Here is a 12249-nt window from a genome sequence, read left to right on the forward strand (position 1 = left end):
TAAAGAGAGATCACAATATTTATTATTATTTTCTCCTTGTCAATTTATATTCACTAGGAAAAAACAAAAGAAAAACACAAAAAGAATGTTTGCCACTCGGGCCCCACTACATCGCCGTATTTTCCGACTTTGTGAGAATTAAAAAAGTTGAAAAAAAAGACTTTCTTTTTTCCAATTTCCTAAATTTCTAATCAAAGAGCTGTTGCTGTAAAAAACTTATATTTTCTTCGGTCCACAAACTCTCTAATGATGAGTCCACTCCGTCTCCGTCCCACCACCCCGCCCCGAACCCGTCTTCCCAACCCGACCCGCAAACTTCCCCTGCGGTTACGTTCGACGAGTCGGAAGATGTCGCCGACATGTCGGTGAGGATGTCGTTGTTGTTGTTGTTCGGGTTTGCCCACGTGGACTCGGTATTAGTTGTCGATGCTGACGTGGAGCTCTCAGCCATCAGCGGCGGAGACTCACCAGAAGCGGCTGTGATCCGCTCCACCAGGCGGGGGATCCAGACAAGTCTCATGGCGTCTCGAAAACGCTGGCTGTTAACTTCGCAGTTGAGCTGTTTGGCTTGCTTTTGAACTCGAGTTCTCCAGTAGTTCTTTATCTCGTTGTCCGTTCTTCCCGGAAGAAATTGAGCTATTTTTGACCATCTAAAAAAGAAAGATCCCACCAAAACATTTAATATCACAACCCTTTCATAACATATATTTTAGTCTCTGATGTTTATAAAAAAACTCACCGATTGCCCCAAAGGGAATGGAGTTCAAGAATGAGCAGTTGTTCTTGGAGAGTAATATTCCCACGGCGAACATTGGGACGAAGATAATTAAGCCATCTCAATCTACAGCTCTTTCCGGTTCTCCTCAACCCTTTAAAAGCCAGAAGAAATAAACTATTTGTTACTTGAAGTATCTAAATATTGTTTTGATAAAGAATTCGAAGAGAGAACTCAATAAGTTGAAAACGATGGGGTACGTACCGGTGGAGCAGGCGACGGAGTTCCAGTGGCCGTTGCCGTGGAGGGTGACGTAATTGAAGAGCACAGAATCTTCTTCCGGCGTCCATGGCCCTTTCTTCACCTCCATGAAATATTGTTAGAGAGTATGTCTGGAAATGGGGGATCTCAACAAGAACAAAACACAGAGACTAGATTTCAGTGGATGGTTTTATTTTGGGGAGAATCAAAATGGCTAATATATATAAAGAGAGAGGAGGGGAAAAAAAACAAGGGAAAATTGAAGCAGCGTGTTTTGGGATTTGAGGCAAGTTGAACATGGGGGATTTAAATTTTAAATTGCGTTTTAAATTTTAATAATCGTTTTTTTTTTCTTTTTATTTATTCTAATTTTGGAGCAAGTGGGGTGTGGTGTGGTGTGGTGTGAGAGAGTCCAAATTTTGGGCATTTAAAAAAGGGGGTTTTCTGGGAGTTGACGTTGACTTCTTCTTCTATTTAGACTCAAATATATCCTTAAAATAAACAACACTACAAAGAGACAGAGAGAGGATGGCAATACCGACAAGATTGAGAAATGTTTTTTTAGTTTAGTTTTGTAGATGAGAGTTTCTCACACGTCTTCTTGTACTAATCCTAATCCTCAATTCTTTTTGTTTCTTGGTTCAAATATGATTGTTACCGCGTGCTAATTACTTAAGCTATACTTACATTTAATGGTAATTAAGAAATATATTAGATTAATTTTACACTTTTATAGAGTTGTTTGTGAGGTAAAATCAAGTAGGACATGTGTACTCTCTCCTGCTAAGATACATGTCTTTGGAAGCAGAACTCAACTCGGCTTCGATTTGGGGAGACTTCTGACTGGTGTTAAATCTGTTCAGCAGAAGATGATTCTATTTGAGATCTTCTAATTAATTGTTGGCAAAAAAAACCTTTTAAATAACATGTACAATCGCCAGAGTGACAAAGTAACACTTCTCCATGCTCCCCTTAGGTAGAGTCCCACTTTTTTAAAAGTACACAATCTTTTGGATTCAAACTAGATTCGACTTAACATCGGCTCAGACTATGTTTTTCTATCTTAAGCTTTGATCTGTAATGTTGGAAATATATTAGGGAAATATAATTTATGAAATAATAAATACAAACATTTAATTTAATAAAACAATAACAAAATATATACATAAGAAAAGCCTGTAAATTTTAGATTGAGGTACGTTCATAACCGTTGTCTGTAAAGAAGATGTGCCTCCACTGCGTTGAGTTTTTTGGCACTCCACTCCAATGATACAACAATCTTTAATTTAAAGACTTTGTGTAACAACTAAGTTCTCTTACAAATCCCCAATTACTTGTATGCTCAAAATCATAATATTAAAAACAAACTCTTTGTATTTTACACAAAACAACTTGCGAGAAACTCTACAATAACATACTGTGTATCTTAGACTGATACCCATTTTATATATAATGAAGCACTCCTATTATTAGGTAGTCTAAGTTTAACAAGTATGCAATCTGTCCCTCCTATTTATTAGCAAGAGTGGACTGGCCAAGTTAAATGAGTAAACAAAATAATAAATATAAAATCTTTAAATTTTCCAACATGTACATGATCGAGTATCACACAGCTGCGAGAGGTTGTATCTGTAGGTGTCGGCAGAGCCTACGTTCAAAGTCCATGTCAGATATCTTGTTGACATGTTACCTTGCTAGTATCACGTATCAACCAGAGTAATAATTAAGTTTATAAACTTTAGTGGGCAGCGATTTAGAATTTTTAAGTTAAAATTTATAAGGATTTAATTCATGAATGTTAATATGTAACAATAGAGTTTTTTTTTTCTTTTGAGTTTGATAATTGTATAGTGAAGATCGAATCATTGATCTCTGAGATGGTAATTGATGCATTATCCATTGAAATATGCTTGAATTGACTATATCAATCTAATTTTGGTTGAAATATTCATATATGAATTAAATTTATCAAATTCATCAACTTTAAATTTTTGGATCGAGGGGTGGTTTATTCATTTTAATATAGTATCAGAGCGAGAGGTCCAGAACTTTTTCGTTCGTGGACGACTCTTCTCTATTTTCTTATTTCAAACCATTATTATTAGATTTCTTATGAATTTAACTTCAGTCTTAATAAATATCAAACGTTTTATTTTTCCTTCCCGCCGCTCTGTTACTGGTGGGAATTGGGACAATTTATTTTTTCTTTTTCCCATTTAGAAGTAATTATTAATTATTATTTGTATGGGGGCTTACCGCTTTCCGCTGCTATTTTAAAAAAGCCACGTGAGGATGATGCAATTAGGAAAACTTTTTATTTTTATTCATATGTGCTCCACTTCACAACCTAATTTTATTTTATTAGTGATAATAACGAGCAGGTCGAGAATGCCCTCCCCATCTCTAGCCCTGTAGGGATTTTCAATATCCATATCCTGGTCCCATTCCTTGATTTGAAGGGTTATATTGACATTTGACGATCACCTTTCTAGTTTCTGGTCGGCAAATATTTTCTTTTAAAGACTATATATAGACCTTATTCGCTTTTACTATGTAATCAGATTTCGTGATTAAACGAAAAGTTGTACTTTTGCTGTGCAAAAGTTTAGAATTTATTTTGTCTTCGTCATTCTTGAATTCTTGAGTTTTAGATTTACATATTATAATAATGTCATTTAATGCCCTTATCAAACTATTGGGTGTAGAATATAATTCGAATCTTGAGTTTAAGAACAAGTTTGTTCTACTATTGATATTGATTATCAAGTAATTCGTTCTAGCTAATCTAAATGAATTTGAAGTTTTAGCATTTTAAATATATACAATCTACACTAGGTTATTTATCCACTATACTCTCCTTAACAAATAGTTTTTAATGATTAACTACCATAACCTTTCCTTAAGAATTAATGTGTTTTCCATGAATGTATGTGCGTATATAAAGGACATGTATGAAATTAATGGCTTATATTAATAAATTGGTTAAGATTACAAGCAAATGAAAAGTTTTGTTATTTCGTTAATAATAAATGGATAACATCACTTCAGGTATGTATATTTATGCACTTATGTGTGAGTATAAATTGAATAAAACAAAATATTTAGCATAATGAACTTAAAAATTAATGTATTTGTTTTTCAAGTCAACCATCATTTAAAAGAAAAATGGGCAATTGCAAACAAAGTCCATTTTTCTCTCCTTAATTCAAATTCGTTTTCTCTTTTTCTTTTTCTTTTTCTTTTTCCTTTTTTTTTTAGAAAATTTGACTTGGTTTCTTGTCTCACTATTTAACTCCACTAAACCCTATATCTAGAAAGACTCTCTTGTTTGCTAAAAATGAAGATGTCTTTTAACCACCTCAATTCACCAATCGAAAAGTTCAACAATTTAATAATAGTATAAAAATGCACATTTTAAATAAAATTAAAAAAATAAATATACAAAATCTCTAGATTACTTATTACTTTCAACCAATCATTTAATAAAAATAACCTACAACAATTTTTACTAAAGTATAAACAAGGATATTTTTTTTAAATAAAGATAGGACATGAGAGGATTTAAATTAGAAAAAAATTCGTCAAATTTTGGGTGGGTCCCACAGAGGAAAGATTCTATCTTTAGTAGTGTGATTAAAATGAGAATTTTTCTAGTATTACTACATTTTTTATTGATATTTTGACATATCATTGAGTGTTGTGTTCTTTGATTTCATGGGTCTATATTATATTAAATGTTGATCAGTTGGCCAATGTTGGGAGTAGTAGGAGAAATTTTCCCTACTCCAACTGTATAAATTTTCTCCATTCATAATCATTTTGGGATGACTTAGTTGTCCATAAAAGTCAACGAAAATAGTAAAGAATTTGGAGGGGATGAGTTCAAATCATGGTAGTCACCTACCTAGGTTTAATATCCTACCAGATAAACAAATAAATATAATAAAGTGAGAGGAAAAAAAAATCTCCATTAAAATATTATTACGTTGATATGGTGGAAGTCCACGTAGGATGGGGAAGGACCGAGTCAAAGAGTCTAATTTGCTGACTGTTTCCTTAGTTTCTTTTTTGGTCAACGATAGAAGCTTCTGTGAGCGGCCAGTCAAACATCTGAATGTGAAAGTTGAAATGTGAATGGTATGAGACTTAGTGGAATTTATTTTAATTAAATTAGACTTTTTTTAGTATTTATTATACACAAAAAAAGCAAAAAATAAAAAATAACTATTAATGTATTTTCACTCTTTTATTTTTCTTTGCCCTTCTAGAATCAATATCTATCTATTTTTATATTTAATTATTAGCAACCCTATCGACTCCATTTTTGACTAATTTTCTATAGGGTTTAGAAAAATTGTTAAAGGGAATTTAGAATTTCCAAATAAAACCTCTAGGTTTTAGGATATTTTGGATGGTTTGATTTGTTGACGTGTTGTTGAGATCGTTATAATATATGGATATAGCTCAAATTCTTGAGTACAAAGTTAAAACATTTATATATTTTTTTATATTTAAATAATATTTTAGTAGTACTTTTAAAGTTAGGTTCATTTCAGTCCTATAATTTAAAAAACATTAAACATTTATTTTGGTTGGTGTAATTTTAACTTTGGTTCATTTTAGTATCTCCACTTTTCGAAATGTCTAATTTGATTGTTGTACTTATAAAAATGGACCATTTTAGTCTTTCATTTTGATTTTTATCTCATTTCTTTCCATCATAATTTTAGTATTACACTTTACTCATTAATTTCTTGAAAGGTTAAATTTGTGTTAAAGGGTTTCTATATTGTATAAAATTTGGGTTCAGATTTTGCAAATAGGGACCAACTTTGACCACTCTTTTAAAATACACGAACTAAAAGTAAACAATATTTTAAAGTACAAGAACAATATTTAAAAGTACAAGGATCAAAATAAACAGAAGTTGAAAGTATAAGAATCAAAATGAAGGTTTTGAAAGTACAACTACCAAAGTATTATTTGAATCTCTACCTCTTCATTTGTGATGTATTTTTTTAGAAAAATGTTCAAATCTCATTTTAATCTCTAAAATTTTAAGATTATTTCATTTTATCCAATTTAACTTCGAACTATCTTGGTAGGTGAACTTTTAAATTTATGTTATTTCTGTTTTGAACTTTTGAAATATCTCTATTTTAGGCCTAAACTAAAAGAAAAAAAAAATTAATTTTTGTCTTTTACCATTCTTTTGTTTTCAACTAATGGATATAATATAGGCAGCTTGAAGCATGTACATTGATGTGCTAACATGGATATGTATTGGAACTGCATTAAATGAACGAAGGTGATTAGTTTGTGGAAGTATAATATGTGGGAAAATAATAGTAAAGACTAAAATAGTTGTTTTTTTTTTAATTTTAGACGGGACAAACAAATATTTTGAAGGTAGACCAATTAAAATGGTCGTTTATTTAAATTAAAAAATAAAAGGTATATTTTGAAAATTTTAGAAGCAAAATAGAAGAAGTACATAAAAAAATGAGTGAATAACCTCAATTTGATTCTAATTTTTTAGATCATCCACTAGACTATTACCATACAAATCGAGAATTACATAATTGTAATCATATCATGATTTGAAATTATTTGAATACATTACCAATTATAGAATATAATGTCTTCGATAAGCTATTTTGAAAATTTATTTTTACAAATGGTCCAATGTTAACAAAATTTTATAGTCTTACATTTCTGGATTTAAAACATTTTTCAAACGTCAAATTTGTCCTTATTTATGGTATTTATATTTATTATAATTTGTCTTTTATTTAAATGCAAAATATTAATATTCCAAATTTAATTCCGTAGTGGGACCTAAATCAATCATTCTCATAATTTCCTAATTTATTCCTTAATATATTCTATTAAAGAATGAAATTTATTACAAAATATTACATTATTATTATAATCCCCAAATTTACTCTTTAATATATTATACTAAATAATGAAATTTATTACAAATACTTTTTCATTTTATTACATTTTTTTTTGCCAAATTTCAATAATATAGCCATTATAACATACACTTATATAGAAATATATATATATATATATATATATATATATATATAATAAACTATATCCGACTACCTTTTCAATTATATGTAAATATAAACTATATCCGGCTATAAACTTAAGCAACATACACTTAACAATAATGATATAAACTATAGTCATTGTAACATACACTTATACACAGATATAACCTATATCTGGCTATAAAGTATATACGACTATATCCCTCTACAATTAACAAACAAAGCAAATAACATACAAACCTTCCGGTCGACGACTAGACAATGACCGGGATAAATGGAGAGCTGGAATGATCGATGGGCGGCCGGCGACAAAAAAGAAACCTTGGATAAACGAACGGAAACAATGGACGAGCGGCCGAAGACGAAGAAGAAGCTAGACGGATTGTTTCGGCAACAAAGGATAACAGAGACGACGGTCGGAGACGATGGAACGTAGACGGCGGCCGGAGACGAAGGAATGGATGGAAACAGAACCATAGAAGAAGGAAAACGAAGGAATGAGATTTTCGAATTTTTTCAATAATGGAGGATTTTGGGATTTGATATTTTTCACTTTTGGAAAGTCTAATTAGGCAAAAATGGAGGATTTTGGGATTTGATATTTTTCACTTGGAAAGTCTAGCAAAATTTAAGGGATTTAAAATGTAACCTCGCAAGTAGCCAATTTTAGATTTTTAAAATTAATTAATATTGAGGTGAGATACAAAAGAATATATTAGTAAATTGAGTGATGAATACCATCCTAAATGAGGTTGTTTCATGGTAAAAATGTAAATTTTATACAATTCAATCTTGTAATTATAGTCTCTAATAGCCTATGAATGTACTAATCCCAAAAATTATAATTAAGAGATAATGTCTTGGATAAGCTATTTTGCAAACTTATTTTCACAAATGTTCCAATGTTTATAAATTTTACAGTCTTAGGTTTCTGGATTTAAAAGTTTTTTCAAATATCAAATTTGCCCTTATTTATGACATTTATATTTATTATAATTTGTCTTTTATTTAAATGCAAAAGATTAATATTCCAAATTTGATTTTGTAAACATTAAATTATTGTGGGACCTAAATCAATTATTCTCATAATTCCCTAATTTACTCATTAATATATTCTAATGAAATTTATTACATAGAAATAATTTATTTCTACTTATTTATATATATATCTATCTATCTGACTACCTTTTCAGTTATATGTAAATATAAACTATATCCGGCTATAAACTTAAGCAACATACACTTAACAATGATGATATAAACTATAGCCATTATAACATACACTTATACAAAGATATAACCTATATCTGGCTATAAAGTATATACGACTATATCCTTCTACAATTAACAAACAAAGCAAATAACCTACAAACCTTCCGGTCGACGACTAGACAATGGCCGGGATAAACGGAGGGCTGGAATGATCGATGGGCGGCCGGCGACAAAAAAGAAATCTCGGGATAAACGGACGGAAACAATGGACGAGCGGAGAGACGAAGGAGAACCTAGACGGATTGTTTCAGCGACGAAGATGAACGGAGACGGCGGCCGGAGACGAAGGAACGCAGACGGCAACCATAGACGAAGGAATGGACAGAAACAGAACGATAGAAGAAGAAGAAAAGTCGGAGGAATGAAGTTTTCGAATTTTTTCAATAATGGAGGATTTTGGGGATTTGATATTTTTCACTTTTGGAAAATCTAATTGGCAGAATTTGAGGGATTTAAAATGTAACAACCCAAGTAGCCAATTTTGTATTTTTAAAATTAATTAATATTAAGGTGGGATACAAAAGGATATATTAGTAAATTGGGTGATGAGTAGCATACTGAGGTTGTTTTTTTGTAAATTTTATACCATTCAATCTTTTTTATGTAATTATAGTTTCTAAATAGACTATCAATTTACTAATCCCTATAATTAAATTAAATGGAAGGTTGGGTCTGATTTCATCAAGCCCGTTGTACAGCCCATCTAATTAATGGCCTTCCAGTTAAGTAATGTTCATAAGACGACGTAGTTTGATGAATATCACAAATTCCCCATGTCAAAATGGTGTCTTAAAATAATAATAATTTAACTAAATATTTTGATAATTATATGTGTTAAGTTTTCGTCTTTATTATTTTAATTAATTTTGCCTGTGAATCTTTTAACAATTTCAATTTTGTTATTTGTATATTCAATTTTTTCAATCAAATTGCTCAAAAAGTTACATAGTAAAATGCAAAAACAAAAACAAGTGTAGCTCAAATATAATTAAAATAAATAAACAAATTCTAGCTCAAATACTTAAATAATTTTAGGAATCAAAAGAACATTAAAGACGGTGCAATTTAACGCATTTCAACTTTGTGATAGCTAGCTAGTTAGACCCAACACAACACACAAGATGTGCTCGATGCAAAGAGATTAAAAGGTGCAACCAACAGCTTGTCAATATGCAATACACTAACATAAACGTCGCATTCTTGCACAAGTGACACCTTTTGACATCTATCAAGCTACCTACAACTCTTAAATCGTCATAGTTGGTCACTCTACCAATCTAAATTCGTAAGTCGTATTCTATGAAAGAGTTGTTGTTATGATTAGAGTATATATATTTGGAGCGACTATAAGATAAGAGGTATTTGCTACTGAACTTAACACTCAAATTAACTCAAATATCATCAAAGAACCTTTATAATAAACATATCACATTAGTATCTGACACTTTCTTTTTTGTCTTTTAATTGTATCATTTTTATTTCACATGCTCTTCAGACATTATATCTTCAACCATATTGACATGAACTTGATCTATTCAACTATCAAACCAAAATTACACGATAAAGGTGAAGCCACGATGTTAACCATAAAAAAAAAATTAAGAGACGATTTAGATGACAGTGATAGAGAAAATACGTCAACTATTCATTTGAGTTGTCATTTTTTTGGACATAAATTAAGTGGTAGTGAAATGAAGGTAGATTTTGAGATTGGAGAAGACGACCCATGAAAAGTGAAGAACACAACAAAAATTTTATATGATAGATGGTTGAGTAGACTTGTGACTTAAACCATTAATAGCATACATTGAATAAAATTTAGAAATTAATTGTTTAAAATCTATCTCAAACATAATACCAAAAAAAAAAAGTTTAAAGTATTATTTAGTTCTTTTTAACTTTAAAGTTTATTTTATATTCCCCTTTCTATATTCAAAATCAATTTTAATATTTGAATTTAAGTAAAATATATATATTTTGATCTCTAAACTATGAAAAAGTGTTAATTTTAATCTCATAATTTTGAAAAAATAATTTGAATCATTGTTATTACTCTGCCGCATATTTTTTAAATTTAAGAATTAAAGTAGACATATTTCGAAATTTTGGGATGAAAATGGGATGCTGATAAATAAATAAAAAATTGAGACATCAAAATAAAATGTAAACCAATTAAAAAAAACAATAATAAACATTAGATACAACTTACAAAAAGAAGAAAACGATATAGAAAATATATGAAATGAAAATGAAAGGCACACTTTTTTCCTTTTTTTTTATTGATTTAGAGATATTTATTTGGACCTGTAACGTGGGAGTCAACACGTGTGAGAAAGTTCAAGAGACGTCCAAAACAGTAATTTCCAAAAGGAGCCGATACGACAGCTGGAGGAGAAGGAGTGGTGGGTCCATTTCCGCGAACTGCCAAATTCATAATTTGAAAACTAAACCCTCAGATGACGTGGCAAACCTGAGCCATGAGAATCAACCACGTGGACCCACTGGACTGGCGTAATCAGAACGGCACCGTACGTCACTCTCCGTTATTTATTTTCTGAGCCTCTTTTTATTTATTTTATTATTTTATAATCTCATGGGACTTCCATTATTTCGATTTCCTTCGCCTTCCCATTTCTTTGGCTCTCCTTTTTTCTTTATTCGTTTTGTAATTTAGTTTTAACTAATTATTAATAGATAACACTTTTTTCGCTAAAAAAAAAAAATATTTTTTAAAATAAAATATAAAATAACCGACAAATGATTGGTAAGTGAAACCTTGATTTGTTTAGTCTTCCAATTTCAATTAAGATCTCGAAAGCCATTTAAAAAAAACGAACTAAATTGTTTTATATTTAAAAGAAAAGAAATAAAGGCATATTTAAGTAACCTTATGAAAATTATTGAAATGGCATAAAATAAACATGTACTAATTTTAAGTAGAGAATAAAAATAAAAATTTTAAAAACGTAGTATAATCTAAATCAAACTCAAACTTACGTGTTAAAACAAATAAAAAAAAGTTAATACTTTCGTTATATTAAAAATTGAAAATTTTCTACATTTAGAAAAGTATATATTAAATTTATGCTATTGAGTAAAATTTCTCTTTAATATAGACTCCCAATGGGATGATAATAAATATCTATTTGAAATCATATAATCTATTAGTTGAATAATTGATGATAAAAGTAATGACCAAAATAATAAAATTTTTAAAATTTAAAAACTAAACTAGACATCCTAAGAAAATTATAACTTATGGATTAAATAAAATAAACTTATAAGCTCAGTAATAGAAACGAAACTTAAAGTATAAAGGACTCGTTTGGTAACGTTTCAGTTTCTTTATTTTTAATGAAGAAAAATGTATTGCACGGTTAAAACCTCTAAGAATTCAACTATGATAAAATAATATTTTTATTTATATTTTGGAATAAATTGGAAATGAAAAACTTGTTTTGATTGTTCCCAAAATTTCTATATAATTGTGAGAATATTCCCAAAACAAGAGAAATAAGAAACAAAGTTAGTTATAAAATGCTAAGATTTCTTAATAAAATTGGAAATGAGAAACAAGAAACGGTAACATTACCAAGCTCAAAATTGCTATCAAACAATGTCTGAGTGTTGGGGTTAAAGAAATGAAAATAAATAAATAAATCCATATAAATACATTAAAAAGTAATTATTTCCAAACATGACCTAGAATCAGAATTAAATCAACCACCAAGGTAAAAGTAGTTTATTTATTTATTGAAAACAATGTAAAAGTATTTCTAAAGTGGCATTAACAATGGGATTTGGGAATCAATTTAGTTAAAGATCTAGTTTAACAGACTGCTTTCTTTTTAACTTTATACTTTTAAAAAAACTAAATTCGTTAAGTAATAATAACCTTTGGTTCCTTTTGTTACCTGTTTAGAAATTTCATTTACCTTT

The 12249-nt window shown here is 29.7% G+C and overlaps 1 protein-coding gene across 1 annotated transcript; it reads right to left on the reverse strand.

Moving 5' to 3' along the window:
• LOC111023840 (transcription factor MYB78) lies at nucleotides 1-1269 on the reverse strand. Its single transcript, XM_022301322.2, has 3 exons — nucleotides 980-1269; nucleotides 740-869; nucleotides 1-650 (listed from the first exon to the last, which is right to left on the reverse strand). The coding sequence occupies exons 1-3, from the start codon at nucleotides 1083-1085 to the stop codon at nucleotides 188-190; spliced, it is 699 nt and encodes a 232-aa protein (XP_022157014.1). The 5' UTR covers nucleotides 1086-1269; the 3' UTR covers nucleotides 1-187.
• Between the last annotated feature and the right edge of the window lie 10980 nt (nucleotides 1270-12249).

Source organism: Momordica charantia (assembly GCF_013281855.1).
Source record: "Momordica charantia cultivar OHB3-1 chromosome 8 unlocalized genomic scaffold, Mcharantia_2.0 BLBB01000008.1, whole genome shotgun sequence".
Lineage (NCBI taxonomy): Eukaryota > Viridiplantae > Streptophyta > Magnoliopsida > Cucurbitales > Cucurbitaceae > Momordica > Momordica charantia.